Consider the following 20,113-nt stretch of genomic DNA (forward strand, 5'->3'; position numbering starts at 1 on the left):
CAAACCATCTTGCCACTTAAAAAAACCCAACTTTATATTGTGAATGTTTTAAAATATACCCTAAAGGATTAGAGAACAATTTAATAAGCCTCCATGTATCTATCACTCTGCCTTAAAAACTGTGTTTATGCTAATATCGTTCTATGTAGGTACATATGCCTGCATCTACTTACCTACCTATCATCTAATCTATCTCCCTTATTTTTTTGTTCATCTTACCATCTTTTCTTTCTTCTTCTTTTTGTTTCAAGGTCTTTTTTAAATTCTACTTAGGTAACATATAGTGTAAGTTTGGTTTTAGGAGTAGAATTTAGTGACTTATCACTTATGTATAACACCCAATGCTCATCACAAGTGTCCTCCTTAATGGCCATCACCATTTAGCCCACCCCCCACCCACCTCCCTCCATCAACCCTCATTTTGTCCTCTATAGTTAAGACTCTTATGGTTTGCCTGTTCATCTTACTATCTCTTCACTGTCATTTACTCACCTTGTTTCCTCCCTTACTTAGCTTACATTTTATTAGCAATCATAATCACTCTCTTCCATACAGCCTCAGTTACCTTGCCTTATCATGCATTTTGTACACTACTGGAAAAAAAAAAATTCCCAGGGCACCTGGGTGGCTCAGTTGTTTAAGCAACTGCCTTCAGCTCAGGTCATGATCCCGGAGTCCTGGGATTGAGTCCCACATCGGGCTCCCGGCGCCATGGGAAGTCTACTTCTCCCTCTGACCTTCTCCCCTCTCATGCTCTCTCGCACACTCTCTCTCTCAAATAAGTAAAATCTTAAAAAAAAAAAAAAAATCCCAATCTCAATTAAATCCATCCTCACCAGTCTTAACTTCAAAATCATGTCCTGAGGTGGACTCTCAGTACTGCCTAGAGAGCCTATTACACATTTTTGGCTCACTCACTCTCACACTCCAGATACTTCTTTTGGACCTTCTCTTCCCTCAAACTTCTAATTCCCGCTACTACATTGACCATCCACCAGTGTTTAAATCCACATAATTTGCCTCCACTCACATTTCTATGGAAAGTTCATCTTCCTTGGCACTGCATTAAATGCAAATAATCATTCCTTTGTGCCTGAAACATCTTTAATTGGATCTGAGGTCACTACTTCTATTTTTCTCCCCTCTCACTTGTTCTTCCTCAGTCTCCTCTATTAGTTTCACTTTTCCTTTTCATCTTTAAATTCTGTGATGTACCAGGACTCAAGCTTTTGGTTTCTTCTCATCTCTCTTTAGAGTTAATTTTTTGAGGGTTTAATTCTGTCTCATGGCTTTAAAGGACAACTCCCAAATATCTATATCTAGCCCAGTACACTCTCTTAAACTCTAAACTCACATATGCAATTTTTTATATTTATAGTCTTCCCTGTTTCAGTAAATGGCAACTCCATCCTTTCACTTAGAGAGGCCAAAAAAACGAAGACTTGTCTCTGACTTCTCTCTTTGTCATACACTTGCTTTTAATCCACCAGCAAATCATATTCAGAAGGCATCCGGAATCTGAATGGTCAGGGAGCATTTATAGTGGCTCAACCTTCCCCCAGACAACTGTAAGCTCTGGACAAAATGCAAAAGATGGCTACCTAAGGGCAGTAGAGAGGGAACAAAAGCCAGTAGCTTCTGGAGGGGAGTCACTTGGAAGAAAGGAAGGGCATGGAGTCGGTTTCCCATCTTTTTATTTATTTGTTTATTTATTTTTAGCAAAATTTACCCTAAGGGCAGGTCCCATCCACATCTTAGGGAACAATTAAAATTCTTATGAAAGCCTACAGGTTTGCTTAAAGAAGCAGATGACAAAATTCAGGCAATCAGACTATATTAGCTATGGTTTTTAACAAAATATCACAAATTTAATAATTTAAAGCAACACCCATTTATTATCTCACAGCTTCCATGGGTCAGGAAGTGAGTGCAAATTAACTGGGTCCTTTGCTCAGGGTCTCACCAGACTAAAATCGAAGTGTCAGCTAGCACTGTGATTGTCCTCTGAGGCTCAAGGCCTCTTCTAAGCTCTCTGGTTTTTGGAAGAATTCATTTCCTTGTGGTTGTCTGACTCAAGTTCCTGTTTTCTTGCCAATAGTTGTTTAGAGATGACTCTCAGCTTCTGGAAAGTGCTCACAGTTTCTTGCCACATGGTTCCTATAAGTAGTTCACAACATGGCCATTTGCTTTCATCCTGGGCAGCAAGGACGTGTTTCTCTTCTTCCTCTGTGACCAACTGGAGAAATATTCTCTGCTTTTAAAGAGCCCATCTGATTAGATCAGGCTTACCCAGGGAAATTTTCCTTTTGCCATATGAGGAAACATAATTATAGGAGTAATCATATTTAATCATATTTGTAGGTTGTTCCCATATTCAAGTGGAGAAGATTATCCTTGGCATATATACCAGGGGTCAGGGATGTTGGGGCCATCGTAGAATCCTGCTTATCATGCGTGGGCACTAGAAAATGAGGGGAGACCCCAGAAGAATAGAGTCTAAGAAAGGGAGCCCCAGAATCTGCATATAAACTCTGTTTAAATCTTTGGCTGGTCTCTGGAGCACATATGCATGGAATGGACTCCAAACAGCTCAGGTAGGTTTAAAGAAGTGAACTGAGATTAGATTCTTGCCTGATGCAGGGCTTTGTTCTTACTATTTTCTCAGATTAGAATTATCTAACTCTTACTCTCCACCTATAGAAATCCTCTGCCCTCAAGGCTCAATCCACAAGATACATCCTTCTTAACGTGTTCAAGTGGTTCCACAAAATAAGTTTGCAACTCTCTTTAGATTTATTTAATTCTTCCTTGGGCTATGACTAGGCATTTACATGTTTATGCCACTATGTAGAAAGTGCTTTGAGAGTAAGCAATGGTTTATTTACTTCTGTATACCTAGCATGTTCCATTGCAAAGGATAGCTTGTTTGAGCTCAAATTTGTTATATGAAATTGCATCATGATAACAAAAAAGTTATCCATAATCTACCTCTCTTTTTCATCTAAACCACCATCTTCTCCTTTTTGTATTATTATAATTGCCTTATAATTACTTTTGCTGCTTCTGTTCTTTCTCTATCAAAAGTATTCCCAACATGGTAGCCAACCTACATGCTCAATGCTTTTCCTCTAAGTTTAGGAATAAGACAAGAATGCCCCCTCTTGCCACATTTATTCAACATAGTATTGGAAATCCTAACCAGGGTCAACTAGGCAAGAAAAAGAAATAAAACATCCAAATTAGAAAGGAATAAGTAAAACTATTTGCAGATGTTGTGATATTATATATAGAAAACCCTTCAGACTTCACCAAAAAAAACTGTTGAAATTAATAAGTCCAGTGAAGTTATGGATACAAAACCAAATACACAAAAATCTGTTACATTTCTATACACTAATAATGACTATCAGGAAAAGAAATTAGGAAAACAATACTATTTATAATTACATCAAAAAGAATTAAATATCCAGGAATAAATCTGACTAAGGAGGCAAAAGATCTGTACACTGAAAGCCGTAAGACATTGATGAAAGAAATTGAAAAAAAACAAACAAACAGATAAATGGAAAGATTTCCATGCTCATGGATTGGAAGAGTTTGTATTATTAAAGCGTACTACCTAAAGCAATCTACAGATTCATGCAATCCCTACCAAAATTCCAAAGGCATATTCCATAAAAATAGAACAGAGAATCCTAACATTTGTACAAAACCACAAAAGACTTTGAATAGCCAAAGCAATCTTGAAACAGGCTAAAGCTGGAGGCATCATGCTCCCTGATTTCAAACTATATTACAAACTATAGTAACCAACACAGTAGCCAAGATACTCATTTTGTTTTTTTATGTATTTAAAATATTTTATTTATTTATTTTACAGAGAGTGAGAGTGAGAGAGTGCATACGCAGGGGGAGCGGCAGAGGGAGAGGAAGAAGCAGACCCCCTGCTGAGCAGGGAGCCTGATGATGCAGGGCTCCAAACCAGGATCTTGGGATCATGACCTGAGCCGAAGACAGATGTTTAACCGACTGAGCCACCCAGGTGCCCCTAAAATTATCATTTAAAAATGTACTACAGATTAAGTAATGCCACTCTTAAAAGCCCCCTATTAGGCTCATCTGATTTGGATACAAAGCAAAACCCTTCCATTCCATTCTGTACGGCGCGCATAGCCTGCCCTCCCTATTGCCTGACGCTCCCTTCCTGCTGCATCTGTGGGCAGGCTAACCTCCGCAGGCCAAGCACACCACGCTCTCAGGGACTTGTGCATTTGCCATTCTCTCCACCTGGACTGACCAGTGCCTTCCCTTCTCCAGGTCTTTGCTCAAATGTTACTTTGTTCACCATGTTTTAGAACCCCCAAGCTAGTGCTATCTGCTCCCTTTCTTACTTCATTTATTCCATAGCACTTATTACCAGATGACTTAACAGATATTTCCATATTGATTTTTGTTGCCCATGAGGGCAGGGATTTATCATTGTCACTACTCTATCCCCAGTGCCTGCAGCAGTGTTCGGCCTACAGAAAGCAGTCAGTACAGAGGGTTGAACGAATGACAGAATTCATGATTTTATGTTTTATTTACATTTTATTTAATTCTCAAACTATGTTATTATATAGGTAGAGCGTTTTTATTACAATGTGCTTCAGGTTTTCTTTCCCCCCTAAATCAATCACGTAATACATTATAAATACATAGCCTTTTTGGAATATTATATTCAAATGATGTTAACATTTCATTGGAGGGCTGAAAAAGCATAAAAATCATGGTAAAATCTAACATTTCTTAAACAGAGCATTCCATTTAATTTTTACAACATACTCTATAATGTAGGCATCTGTTATTTCCATTTTAAAAATGAAAAGGCAAAAAATAAGAAAAAATGAATAATTTACCTAAGACACCTTAGTCAGTAAATAGCAGAGCTGAATTCAAAGCTAGGTAGAGCTTATGATCTTGGTGCTCCTTCAGACTCCCTCTCTAAGTATGGCATCTAAATCTGTAAAGAATACTTCGCTGGTGTTTATGTAAGATGCAGTGCCTGAGATTAACTTCTGCAAACTAGAAAGAACCCTGGAGATAGAGTCAAAGGATGTGAGGTCAAATACCAAATAGCTATGTGACTTTAGGTGGTTTATGAACCATTCTGAACTTTAGCCTTTCAAGCCTCCAATTGCATTGCAGAATTAAAAGAACTAAATAAAATCATGTATGTGCAAAAGCTCAATAAGCTGTACAGTAGTTTACAGAGTAATTTAGTTTTTAAATAAACTACTCTAAGGGGTGTGCCCTGGATATGAGCTCTCTAAATTTATGGTCAAATGCTTTAGAAGTTTGGTTTAAATTATACACGAATTAAGAATTCTAGCTATTCACCTGGCATCTTGTGAGAACCCAAGGTGGCTCATTAAATAGCAGAAATCACCCAAATGCCTCATGAGCTGAACATACTGAAATCATGGTAATAAATGCCAACGTCACGATGTGCCTTGCCCTCTCCTTTCAGGTGGATGGCTCATGCTCTTTGCCATCATGCTGAGGCTGGTGGCAGCTTGTCCTGCGTCATGCGTGGTGTGCACCAGAGATGTAACCCTCTGTCACCAGCTAAACTATATAGTAGGTAATAAAACCAATAGCTCTAAAAAGGAGTGTTAAGTGTATCTGGCAAATTCGCTGCCATGGCTTGCATTGTGCTGAGTGCTCTTTGGGCTCAGCCTGATAGAGGAAAACTTTCAAAAGGCAAGCCTTTCTCAGTGAGGAGAGACTGGTAACATTATTTTCCTGTTTCTGGTGGTCTCAACCAAAACTATGGCAAGAACTTAGTTACCTTCAGAGGTAACTGCGATATTTTGCTATTACAGAAGAATACTACCATTTCATGCAGCCACACACATTTTTTAATAATAGAAAAAAAATCACTTTAATTATATTTTTGTCCATACTTCGTGCAGTTTTGAACCCTATCACTTGCTGGGAAAAATATCAATGAATCAGAAACCTGAACTGCAATTGTTCAGCATTAGTAAGATTAAGTGATGTACTAGCAAAACAGATTATTATCAAAGTGCATCTAATTTTGAAAGTCTAGTCTTTTTTTATTGGTGGCAAATGAGCTGTAGAAATGCTAACAAGATACACTGCCTGTATTCATTACATATTGCTTGCTTAAGTCAACAATTTAATAAGACACCTTATTAACAAATTTGAGGAGAATGTGATTTACATCCTGATATCCAAGAGAAGATAAACAAGTTATAAGCTCTTCCATCGGAAAATTTTCAGAAACAAGTCTGAGTTAAGATGGAGTGAAAGAAGACAATTTCATTTCTAAAATCCTATGACTCAATGAAAATTAAGAGATAGAAGTTATCGTCGTCCCTGACAGGAGAGAGACAGTTTCAAGGGTAGTTGGTTGTACACTGTTTCCAATTAGTATTGAAAACACTTAAACACTAAACTCCTACCCTCTCAAATAGATTTCCTGACTTCACTATAATTTTATTTTTTTCCTGATCAGAGATAGCTGATGTCTGTAAGAAACATTGCAGCACCTCTATATCTTCCTTCTCATTTACGGAATGCCACATTCATGAAGTTAAATTTCATAAACACAGAATAGTAAATGGATGACTTGTGAGCGGAGCTCGTGTTTATTCCTAGACAAGAAGTAATTGACAGAATCAATAGCCTGTTCCCTCAGAGTCGACAAATCCCTAGAGAACTGGGGATCCATAAAAATAAAACTCCCTTAACCCATATCAAAAACAATACTGAGAGAAACAAAATGCTAAACTGGCCAGAATTAATAGAATTCAAATAATCAGCAATAAATACTATACAGAAAAAGACAGACCACAATTTGAGCTTGTTTGTGCTATAGAGATGGGAGCATTCTTCCAAAAGAAGACACCATGAAAATCCTTCTTTCACATTTTTGAAATCTCTTTGTTTCAGCAGTACAGTGTGAATTTCATAAGGGAATTGTGATTTGCTTCCCCCCTGGTTGATTGTTCTAATATCACCTGTAGACCTCCCAGGGACAATGGACTCTTCCGTCTTTATGGCACTGTCATTTGCAGTCAAAACAATTTTAGCATGATAAAGATGTGTTACAATAACTCCTGATTATAATACATCTTTATTGAGTTAAAACGCTTTGATTTCTAATGACAGAGCAGTGATAGCTCTGAGGTGATTATGGTGAAGGGATTTAACAGTTGGAAGCCCTGAGTACCACCTGTCATCACATGATGTACTTCATTGGAGGGAACAGATATTAGAGTGGAGGCCAAGATGGCCCAGACTATAATGAGAACCCCACTGACAGATCCTCAGGTCGTCTGGAGAGAATAGAGATCCTTACCAAGTTGCCAACTTTTAGCCTGGAGCTAAAAAGGAGAAACCAACACTCCTTCTCACTCCTCCCACCCAACTTATACCTTTAGGTTTGAGAGAAAAGATGACTGAGTTCACAGCATAAATATACACTGCTCGTGGAAAACTGGCTATGAAGCTTAGCCACGCGTGGCTCGTGGGTAAATCTGTCTTGGGCCAGCAGGCCAGGAGTGGGTCAGTACACAGCCTCACAGAGAGGAAGCCGAAAAAGCCACTTTCAAAAACAAAAACAAAAACAAAAACAAAACAAAAACAAAAACAAAAATGGAAAAAACATTGATGGTGATAATTCCAAACAGTGAATTAACTTTGACATCGAAAGGAACAGATGGGTTTATGTTTCTCAAATAAACATGTCATAGAAACAAAGAACATAAAAATCCATCATTCTGATAAAGAGCCAGCTTCCCCTTAAACAGAGAAATCAGGGAATTTTTTTCATTTTATTGTTCTTACCCAGGTGATAAGATTGCTCAGAGGGCACTGAGTATCTTTGCTCTCCACTGTATTCCCCTCCCACTTGTGTGTATCTTGCTGCTAGTCTGTGCTTTTCTTCCCCACAGCAGCCCCTGTGACCACGAAGGTTTTAATCATCACTGATGGATACCTCTCCTCTATAGAGAGCACAAATCTATCCGTCTTGTTTAATCTTGCCTTGCTCTCCTTGAGCAGAAATGGCATCGCGGACGTTCGGGAAGATGCCTTGCATGGCCTCTCAGAGTTGCGGACACTGTTGCTGGAGCACAACCAAATATCCAGCTCTTCGCTCACTGATCTCACCTTCAGCAAGCTTCATGGTCTGCAGGTGCTCGTGCTTAGCAATAACGCTCTGCGTACCCTGCGGGGGTCCTGGTTCCGGAACACCAAGGACCTGACCCGGCTCCACCTGGATGGGAATCAGATTACTAACCTGACAGGCACTTCTTTCGGAGGCGTGAAGCTGCACAGTCTTAGGCATCTGGATTTATCTAACAATTTTATTTCCTACATTGGGAAAGATGCTTTCCAGCCCTTTCCTCAACTACAGGAAGTGGACCTTTCTCGAAATAGGTTGGCCCACATGCCAGATGTTTTCACTCCACTGAAGCAGCTCATCCTTCTGAGTTTAGATAAGAACCAGTGGAGCTGCTCTTGTGATCTCTACCCCCTTGCCCGATTTTTAAGAAACTATGTTAAGTCTTCTGCTCGCATGCTCCGGAATGCCCAGGACCTAAGTTGTCAGCCATCTGCCGCAGCTGTGGCCACTGCAAAGAGTGTGCTAAAGCTGTCTGAGACCAACTGTGACTCCAAGGTCTCCAACTTCACTCTGGTTTTAAAGAACAGAAGTCCTCTCCTCCTGGGGCAGGATGTGGCCCTGCTGACTGTCCTTGGCTTTGCAGGTATGCCAGGGAGAAGTGTACCCAGCTCATTTCCATGCTCTTAAAATACACTAAGTGATGCCTTTCCCAGGAGATTTGGGGAAATTTTCCAGGGCTTGTGGAAGAGAGAGGTTGTCAGTAGATGTGGGAGGATGTTGATTGACCTGGAACAGGTTGCAAGAATTTCCTGTTGCAGAGAACCTAACAGAGGAAAGGGTCTTGGACCAGAATTCAAGAACTCTAGTCTTGGTATAATAACCATTGTAATCCTGAGTCAGTCACCTTGCCATCTAGATTCAGTTTTCTTGTCCGTAATGCAGGAATAGTATATACATCTTATCAATCTTCCGTTTGCCACGGAGCACTGGGGCATTCATTAAAACACTAGAAATAGGGATTAAAAAGTGAAGAGACATTGTCTCTTTCTTCAAGGTACTCTCATCCGTGTGCCCTTCTGTGGTTAGTAAGAATCAGTGGGCTTAACCAGGTGCATGAGGAGTTGGTAGTATGGCAATCACATGCTTCCTGCTCTATAGTGCTTGTACAGCACAGTCATTAAGTGTATGAGCTCTGCAGTTTGATTACCCAGATTTGAATCCTGGCTGCCCTCTTACTTGCTCTGTGACCTTGGGGAAATTATTTAACCTCTCTGTGCCTTGCTTTCCGCCTATTTGGGAGTTTGAATTCTTGTAAGATTTCTGTTTATCAACTCATTCATAAACTTGGCCCATACCTCCCCAGACTGACTAAGGAGAAGATAATTTTCAACTCTAATTTTTCTAAGGTAGTTTAAACATCTCTTAGCTATACATCAACTATTGTTACCTCTCACTGGGTGAATAATATAAAATGATACTTAATATCATTAGTCAAAGACCAAATATACATGAGATTTCTTGAGTTATCTACCTGGATGTGTGTTTCCCCCCTATGCTTGCAGTGCGTGGTGAAATCCTTTGCACTTGTGGGTAACCATGGTGATGAGGTGTGTGTGTGTGGGGGGGGGTGCCCCAAAGCTAGAACACCAGAGACTTGCAAATGACATCCAGGACTGAACTGATGTATTTTGAATATGTGCTATAAATAATTGTTCCATAGCAGGTTTCCAGTGAAACCTGAACATCAGATTTTTAACTCCTGACAGTTACACTTTTAATCAGAATAGATGGGGACCAGTGTCAGGTCTAAACAATGGAACTACCATCGGCAGTATTCTGATTCACTTGGAAGTGAATTTAAATCCTCTCAGAAAGATAAGTTATTTTAAAAACTATGTAACCATGTCAGTAATTATGTGTGTTAAGAAATAATTTACCATAAAAGACAAAAGCAATAGGGCAGGGAGTTTTACTTTAAATGTACTAGAGTAGTAGAACTCAAGTGCTAGTTCTACAGAATAATTAATAGAAATTCCAATAACATACACAGATGCACATGTAAACAACATGTTGTGAGGTTCAAACAGATTTGGGTAATGGTGGATTAAACAAAGTGAAGTAGGTTTCTTTACTGCAGCATTTTTCTCATTTCTAATAAGCATCATGGATCGTTAAGAGGAAAATATAATGTGGAATGTTTCTTAAATTTACTTAATCATTAACTCTTTTTTCACAGAGGATTTCATTAAATTAGTGTTTTGTAGGGCATCATTTTGGAAATATTACAATAGACTAATTTTCAATATCTTCTAGGTATTTTCTGTATCTATTTTCAGAAAAAATTTACTACCAAATTACATTGGATATAAATTGGATATAAATTCTGGAAGATTCAAAGGTTTTGTCAAAATAATAGGAAGCTTATTATGCATGGACAAATTTTGATAAGTTATAAGTATGATAATACACAAGTTAAGTTATAATGTGTGAAAGTATCATTATGTATCTCTCATTGAGTGATTGTTAAAAATGTTTTTAGGAGGGGCGCCTGGGTGGCTCAGTGGGTTAAAGCCTCTGCTTTCAGCTCAGGTCATGATCCCAGGGTCCTGGGATCGAGCCCCGCATCGGGCTCTCTGCTCGGCGGGGCGCCTGCTTCCTCCTCTCTCTCTGCCTGTCTCTCAGCCTACTTGTGATCTCTGTCAAATAAATAAATAAAATCTTTAAAAAAAATGTTTTTAGGAAATATGTGTCTTTAAAAAATTCCTACTATACAATTTATTCTATTAAGATTCTATTCCTTCTGACGTAAAAATGTAATTAATAATCTATAACTGTAGATTGTGGGGAAAAGACTTAGAACTATAATTTGAGGGGCGCCTGGGTGGCTCAGTGGGTTAAAGCCTCTGCCTTCGGCTCAGGTCATGATCCCAGGGTCCTAGGATTAAGCCCCACATTGGGCTCCCTGCTCGGTGGGAAGCCTGCTTCCTCCTCTCTCTCTCTGCCTGCCTCTCTGCCTACTTGTGAGCTCTGTCTGTCAAATAAATAAATGAAATCTTAAAAAAAAAAAAAAGAACTATAATTTGACCCCTGATTCCCTTTCTTTCTTTGGCTATAGAAAAATCATCAAAATTCCAGAGAATATAAAAAATGAAATTCAGTGAATTTAAAACTAATAAGTGGTTGTTTGGCATCATACTCTAATATCTTAAAACCTCATATTCTGTGAATTGGTTAATGAAAGGAGAAAGATTTCATGAAGCTGTAACATTTCCAACAAGGACTTATCATTAAAATTTGCTTTTTGTTGTTGTTGTTTTTCCAACTCAGAAAGATTGTTAGAACACTTTTTAAAAATAGCAACAATGCCCATGGCAATGAAAATTCAACTATCTTCTTAATAGCATGTTCAGCCTGCCTACAAGCTTCATTTGCTGCTTTTTGCTCTCTGCACTAATAGAAAGTGACCATACCTGAGTAGTAATGTGATGCATACATAGTTCTAGCATCAACAACAGGAGAGTGAGTAGATCTTCGCCATTTAGACACAATTAGAGGAAAAACTTTACCCTATAATCAGATTATGCCTACTCTCATTTTAATGGCTGATGCATGTGTTTAAGAAAATTTAGATCTTTCTTTTCTTTATTATTTGGCTTAGTAACTGCATCAGCCATACTAAGTATTCTCTTAATGATTTTATTTTTTGGACTTTCTCTCCACCCACGCCCCCACCCCCCCCAACAGCTGAGTCTTCTAGGACCTAATAGGGAATATCAAAATGAAACAACAGCAGTAGGAATCATAACCATAAACCACAATGATGATTCACTGAACCTATGATCGAAGTTGACTATGTGTTAAATGTCACATATATAATCTCATTTAATTACTGAGTGGTATTAATCATCCTCGTTTGATAGGGGAGAAAAAATAAGTCTCAGAGAGGTTAGAAAACTTGCTCAAGGAAGGTGTCAGAACAAAGCTTTGAATCCTGAGTTTTCTTACTCCCTGTAAGACATATGGAGTGTTTCTAAAATTTTATTATTTTTGTATGTTTTTAATATTTTAAGGCCAAAAGTCTTTTTTGGAATTACCCTAGCTCTAGGCAATAAAGTATCTGATCTAAGTTTTGCTAGTACTTTTAAAAAAACTGTTGTGTCTTTAATAGAGATTGAATTATTTTAAAATGTGATAGTACTAAGAATATACTATCACAAAAAAATTAAAGTGGGGCTTATAAGACCTCAAGATCTGGTAAACTACCTAAAGCTTGATGGTTTTTTACCAGAGGCTGCTATTCACTTTGGTTAATCTTCATCTTTAACAGAAAAATGAAGAAATCATGGCCTGATACTTTCTCTTTTCTTTCAAGTTCAAAAAATATCATCCTGTTTTCATTAAAGTTGTCTATAGTAGAGGGAACCAGGCATGGTGCAATCAATCAAAAAGTCTAAAATGTTGACCTCATCTCTTTCACTGTCTTCATTTCCAGAGTCAGGAAACTGAGTTTTCCAGGGGAACTGACTTGCCTAAGGTCACACAGCAATTTATGGTCAGAGCTGGACTTAGAAAACAGAGCTCCTAACTTAGTTGATACTGACACCATGCCTACCCCATCACCATTTTGGAGATTTGTAAAGTTAGACCACTCAGTGCATTTCATTATGAAAACTCATAAACAGAATCCCTTCTGTTTACTTAAGAATATTCAGTAAACATTCCGGTGAGCCTGTGTGAGAGTTGAGGGTACTGGAGATAAGATGTCGAACAAGACTGTAAAGGTCCATTTCTTCTCAGTGCTTAATTCTAGCAGGGGAAGAGAGACAGTGAACAAGCAAGCAAGTAAGCGAACACAGTAATTTTATACTGTTATAAGGGCTAGGAAAAAAGGAAATGACTGGGACAGAGAGGGAGGTGGGGTATAACCCTAGAGACTTTGGTTTGAACATCTAGGCAGTTGAGCATGACTTTTGCCAAGATGCAAAACGGTGAAGTAGAAACAGGTGAGACTCCGCGTGTGAGTTTGAGAAACACTACCCTTTGCAGTTTTATTCAGAGGATAAGCTATACATATGTAGAACATGATGGGACAGTTCCAGACATCTGAGATTAGATGTCAGTCATGATTTTGTGGGAGTTCATAGAAGGGAGTGATCTTATGCAAGATGGAAAAAACAGCAAAGGTATCGAGAAATTCAGAAATACAGATTTAGTTTTTAAAGGATAAATAAATTTCAAAAAAATTTCACATAGAGATAAGGGAAAAAACTGCAAGAGTCACTAGGGGCATACACAAAACCTTAGAAATACCTTAAGACTAATGAACTGAAGAGTTTGAAACACAGTGTTTAAATAATGAAAAATGAAAAATTAGGCAAAGGAGGGAGGTTACAGCCAGACTGCGCTGAGACTTGGATGCCCAGGGATTTGGCCTTTATGCTAATCAGAAGTCAATGACTTTTTCAGAGGTAGGGGGTGAATCTTTAGGGATGAAAAAAATATGACAACAGGAGGGGGTTATGGTATATGGGAATTTCAGGGTATGTACTAAATGTAGTCTATTCTTATTCACTGTGGGATTAAGAAATAGGAAATTTGGTTTCCTACAGGCAGAAGAAGAATTTTAATGCAAGAATGAATCTCAGTCCATGAAAAAAACCTCCATTTTTCCACCAAAGGCATTCCAGATGGTATTTTTCTTATAATTTTTAATAGGCTACAAAGAGAGCTCCCAATTAACAGACAGAACAATGTTGATTAAACAGCCTCTGTCTGCACCGGTATTTTTCTTCATGGTGATAGACTTCCCACCCATTCTGATGCCCTTTAAACCATTAACCTTGATATTTGTCGATTTCACATTTGGTGATTTATATGTTTCTTCCTTTGATGTTATCTTTTAATGGTCTCTCTATTTGTCACAGGAGCTGTTGGTCTCACTTGCCTAGGTTTAGTTGTATTTAACTGGAAACTCCAACAAGGCAGAGCAAATGAACACACATCAGAAAACCTTTGTTGCAGAACCTTCGATGAATCCCTGTGTGCTCATGAGGCAAGAAATTACCACGCTAAGGGATACTGTAACTGCCACTTAACTCAGGAAAACGAGATAAAGGTCATGTCCATTGTGGGGTCCAGAAAGGAAATGCCACTTTTACAGGAAAACAGCCATCAAGCAGCACTGGCCTCTGAGTCCACAGCCCCTGACGGATCATTTAGAAACCTGAAAGGTAAAGACCATGGGGCAGGCAGCACTTTCTTCCGCTTTGGTGGCAGACTGCTGCAGTCGGGATGTTCAGAGCCTCCTGGGAATACGGCAGCTTTTAATGAAGCAGGCTTACTTACAAGACATTGTCCAAAGAGAGTTAAAGAGCTAAGGAATCATGAGCCTTGGGGAGTCCAACCTCAAACTTTGCCACAGCGTGTAACAAGAACAATAGGTGAGTTGCCTTGTTTTAGAAGATCCCACTCTGTTTAAATTCCTCCAAAAGGCATAATCTCCTTTAATTTTCTTAACAGTAGAATGCTATAAAAATCATTGTGTAGCACCAGTCTGTCCTTCTTCTAAAGATACTAGATCTGTATGGGGTGTGTGTGTGTGTGTGTGTGTGTGCGCACGCGTGTGTGTGTTTGGTGTAAGGTGTAGATGAGGACTCCCCCACCCTTAGGAGCTGAGAGTAAGTATATCTTATGCCTGTTGGAAGGTGAGTTTGTGACCCAACACCTAACAAGTTTCTTTTTCTTCTTCTTCTTTTTTTTTTTTTTTTTTTAAGAAAAGCAGGCTTTTAAATAGCAATATGCTGTTAAGATTTATGGGAGGCTGAGTATCGGCTTCTTTTCCGACATCCTTCGAGCTCTAACGCCAGTTCTGCAGTAAGCAACCTTCTCAGAGCCTGACATGTTAGAAGAATGGGCCTTCTAGTGCTAGTGATTCATTTCAGGAATGATGTCAAGACACACACTTTGCTTGCTGAGCTGTCAAGGATGATAACTTTCCAGTCCAGGGAAAGTCAGGACTTAATTCATCGTCCCATGTTGGGAGCCAAGTGAATCTGGCCATGACATCTACCCACTGTACATGGGCAATGTCAATATTTAGGTGGAGGCAATGAATTAAATGTCTTCCTTTTCCTTCCTGAATAGTAAGGTGATGCTTTCAGGCTCAGCAGTGAAAACTTTGACAGCTTTTCTGTAAAGAGGTTCCTGTCATTTATTTGAATTGGTTTATAATAAGCAGAGCTTTCTCTCAGAATATGAACGGTGGAGGTACTGCACCAAGAAATTCTCACCATCAGGATATGGCCCTTAAGATGGATTTGGGGACAATTGGAAAAGAATGAAACTGCATGTTATTTGCCATTGCATTCCCCAGACTCCAGTTCTTACTAGTTTCTGGGGACTGATGATTTGACTCAAGAGAGGAATAGCCAAAGTTAAAAAAAAAAAAAGTCTGCCATAGAAACCAGATCAGACTGGCTTTATTTTAGAAAGAAATAAACACTTACCCTTTCAATAGAGCCACACTTCAGGTAGATGTTTAGCTTTGTCCAATGCCTTAACTTTTCTGTGGGAAACCCTTTTACTGAAGGGAATGTTGTCTCTTAACCACTTAAAACCCAGTCCCTTGTTTCACACAGAGAACACAGTTGTTTGTCAAATCAATACATCTGCTTTTGAGAAAGACTTGAAATTCTGCTACAAGTCAGGCATTGTACTGGAGATGGAATGAATAGGTATTGGAAGAGAAAACAACCAAGGCTACATTTGCTTTAGAAGAGAAGTCAGTAAGAGTCAATGTCACTCTGATTATGTCTTCAAACTTAGAAACACAGAATCCCAGTATTTCAGGAGGAGGGAAGATTTAGAGTTGATCTAGTCCAATAGTTCTGAATATTTATCTTTGAGTCACAGAACTCTCTTGGAATCTGATAAAAGCCAAAATTCTTTCCCCAGAATAATTTTATATCCACATAAAATTCCCATCTAAGTCTTATCTCTTGATACCCATTGAGTAAGTAGCTTCCCCAAGGTCCCCCAGAAAGTTGAAGGCAAATCTTAAGAGTCAGATGCTAGTGTGAAGACTAGCTCACGTCTCCTATCTCTGAACAGAAATACTCCTTTCTTCCTTTGGATAAAACAGACAATTTCAGAAGACAAGAGAAAGTATACTGATAAGATGTTATTTTAAACCTAATATGCATTGTAGTTAAGACGATAGGGTTTAGTGTCAGACAGACCTGGGTCAAGTTCTGCCGATATGGACATGTGGAAATGTGATGGGTAGGAGAAGCATTTCACGTCTCTAAGCATCTTTCTTCATCTATGAAAGAGATAGGACAACAGGACTTGTCCAGTGGATCAGATCTCTTGCGAATATTAAATGAGATAATGAAGGTACAGTATTTAGCACAGTGCCTGGCTCTTAGTAGATGCTTAATCAATGGTAAATGTTACTATTATTTTTGTCGTTAGTATTATTTAACAGGTATCATTAATATCATATTAACATGTATCATTTAAAATTCACAGAGATTACTGCAATACAGACCAGACCATATTACAGAATACTCATTCATTTAACAAATATTTAATTAATCCTATATTAAGTGATGGGAAATAAAACAGGTATGGCCTCTGCTTTGATGAAGCCAGTAGTAGTATCACAAGTATTTCTTTTTTGTTGTTGAAGGTATCTTGTGTTTGAAACCTAAACACTACTCAATACTGTATCATGTTCTTCCTAATATTTAGTTCTAACTGGGAAATTAATGCAGAAAAACATTGTGATGGCCATTTGAAAAGAGCTTAGATATTATTCATATTTAAAGCTAACCTAACCAACAACTAATGTAAAGATGTACAACTATGAATGTTTTTATTTCTAATTCTGTAACTTTTAATTCAGCATTGCGACTGACTAAAATGTGGCCGTAAAGAGTAGCTTTGTAAACTGCCCAAAGTCTTTTGTGTGTTTGGTTAAAAATTAGGAAGTATTCAAGAATTGCCATCATCAGAGGAATCATTTTTTGCACCTTTCATAGGTTTCTAAACATCTGTTTGGTTGGGGTAATAAAACTCTGCTCAGTGCTAAATTTCTGCATTTATTGTTCAGCAGATATCAACAATGACACATTCAGGAGGAGATATGCAACATCCGCTTCAGTGTTGGCAAGAGAAGGTCTTGAAAAGCATTTAACAAATGAATCATGGCAGCCTCCAGTAGAAAAAAAAGACAATGGCTTACAACCTCACAGGCCGAGACATTTTATTATAGGTTCATCATCCCAGCCTTGTGAGCCTGAGGAACACTGTGTAAAACAGATCTTACAAAAACATAGATCAAAATATGATGATCCTTGTGGACCATTAAAACGGAGCAGGCCTAGCTATTTTCAGCCAAACAGTTCTCTTATCTGTAAGTATGTGCCCTGTGATCAATTTCAAGATTATGTGAAAGAAAAGAAGCCAAATCGTCAAGAACGTTCAAAGGCCAAGAAAGAGCAGATCCAAATTAACAGCGCAATAGAAAAATTCCTTATGAGGGAGGACAACACAGAGTTATCAAGGTTATCAACAAAAATCAAGAAAACATGTTCCCCTAAGAGGGTTAGCTTCTGTGATCCTGATTTAGTAGAAAAAAGTCGTCTGGTAATGTCATCTAAAACATCAACCCACTGGAAACAGCAGAAAACTCAAAGTAGTCACCTGACCAAGTTGGATCTCAAAAAATGTGGCAATCCTCAGGAGGGAAACAAAGGAGGAAAACTGTCTACTGAGCCACAGATTCCGAAAAAGAAGAGAACCAGTCAATCTGACCTCAAAGGGAAAATTAAAAAACAAAATTCAAGGATAAAATTAAACTCACACCCTTTCAGAAAAGTCAAAGTCCATCCAGAAAAGTCATCAGAACTCCCAAAGAAATGCAAACAGGTATTGTTACTGCCGCATAAATTACCTAAAGCTTCTCAGAAAGAAGCTGATATAAACCTTGTGTCCTCTGCAGATTTTCCCCAACAGCCAGTGAGTAACAACAACTATGATAAACTCACTTCAAAGAGCATGCCTCTCAAACATGCTCCAAAGCAGACCCCGTATTACCAACAAGACACTAAAAAGACTCCTCCGCTCAGTGCTAATGACTTACCTGTAGTCACCCAGAGGTCCAGGGAAGGCAGTTGTCACCCTAATGGCCTCATTCCTGATAGCAATGCATCAACGCTGCCTCTACCCACACCCGTCATAGCTGAACAGAGGCAGGCAAGCTCTCAATTTTCAAATGAGGGAGTGGAAGGTGCAACTTCCCTTGCATTGGAAGTACCCAAGTATCTACTAGCTACCTGGGAAAATATAGGAAGTGAGGTTTTACCACCCAGCGTTTCCAGGGGGTCTACTGACCAAGGGGCAACAGAGCCCACTGAGCACAGGGAGCAGGACAAATCCAAGATCATTGAGCCAAATCAGTTTTCTTTGTCCCTGGGGAATCAAACACAACTTGTAGATGGCCACAAAATGGACACCAATTACGAACATACCTTAAATCAAAATGAAACCTTGGAACATGTAGAGCAACACTCAAGTCACACACAACTTGGAAATGAGGAAAAAATGATGACCAAATGGAAAATATCAGATCAAATTATGGAACGTTGTATCACGGATGAAGGAAATGATGTAGGGATAAAACCTCCTCAAAGAGAAACTGATGATTCTGATCTCATTTCCTCTGAGACACAAGCCACAGGCGACCTAACTTCGATGAAGACAAATTCTATTCCATACCAAAATAGAACAGAGATTCCCAAAGATATCAGTACTTCTCTTAGTAGTCAAGCCATTTGGAATCCAACCAACAGTGACAAAAAAGAAATTGATGGCACAAATGTATTGCCCAGAGATGATGGCGCTGAAACACTAGGGATAAAAATATTAGGGAAAGAAGAGAAGAAAATGCTGGATGGAAACAAGGCAGATTCTAGTACATTAATTAGGACTGCACAGTTGACCTTAAAAGGTAGTAGAAAAGAAATGCAGCAAACTTGGGAAAATGGAAAAAGTGAAAAACATATGTTGTATGATTCAAGCTCTGCTGAGGCTACCATTACAGCTAAGGATTTGAGTATCACGTGTTCCCCGGAAGCTGAAAATAGTCCTCGTAGTGAAATAGATTTCAGAATTAACTGTAATTTGCAAGACTTTGGAGGAGTTTAAAATATTCAACCAGATAGAGATGACAGAGCTCATAAAGGAGGTGCAGTGGCAGTGCAGACACATCTAGTGCTTTCCTCTTCACTAGACTTAAAAGACAGGAGTTTTGAGACAAGAAATAACGTGCCTCTAATTCCTTGAAGAATAAATGAGGCTGGAAGCTCTGCTCCAAAACCTACACTGAATCCGCCATCTGCTGACTGTGGCAATCCCTCACCTTTAGAGGCAGAACTCAACTAATCATCATTTTCTATTTTAGCTTTCTTCAAAAGGACACACAAACACCCCCTAGTCTTTGCAGGCATTCCAAATGCATTCTTCTGGAGGAAAAGTCCTCAGGAACTCTTTGTTGTCAAGGAAGTAAAAGTACACGACTGAATAGAACGCAAAAATCAAAGATGGAGCCACAAGATAGGTTTGACACAATTAATTGAATTTGCTTCTCTGAGAAATAGAAAAATGGGAAAGAAAAGTTTTGCCTAGTTCTGGGAAAGAAAGCAAACATTAAAAAAAAAAAAAGCCTTAAGCAAATGAAAGATTAAAGAAGAAAAAAGTACTTGAACAGATTTACACTTGATGTTTATTTTATGGAAATTACTATACACATCTCAATTAGTGGTATTACAATATTGCTTTCTACATAGATGATTATATATTCATATTTGTGCCTGATCTGTTTTCCTAATTATGGTATGAAAATAAAAATTGAGCTTTGTTTGTTAACTGTAGTCTAGCTGATATGCATATTGCTATATTTCAACCATTTGCAACTGT

The 20,113-nt window shown here is 38.6% G+C and overlaps 2 protein-coding genes across 3 annotated transcripts in view; one reads left to right on the forward strand and one right to left on the reverse strand.

The window, feature by feature from the left end:
* The window catches only part of LOC308341472 (serine/threonine-protein kinase TNNI3K), a 312,271-nt gene that overhangs the window by 54,025 nt on the left and 238,133 nt on the right, over positions 1–20,113 (reverse strand). The window lies entirely within an intron of this gene.
* LRRC53 (leucine rich repeat containing 53) lies at positions 5,536–19,579 on the forward strand (the record flags this gene model as incomplete). The annotated part of the gene is given in 6 exon segments (XM_080800060.1): positions 5,536–5,623; positions 7,962–8,777; positions 14,059–14,574; positions 17,250–19,339; positions 19,343–19,477; positions 19,481–19,579. Coding segments are annotated over 6 exon segments (3,744 nt in total).

The sequence above is a fragment of the Martes martes genome (assembly GCF_963455335.1).
Source record: "Martes martes genome assembly, chromosome: 4".
Taxonomy (NCBI): domain Eukaryota; kingdom Metazoa; phylum Chordata; class Mammalia; order Carnivora; family Mustelidae; genus Martes; species Martes martes.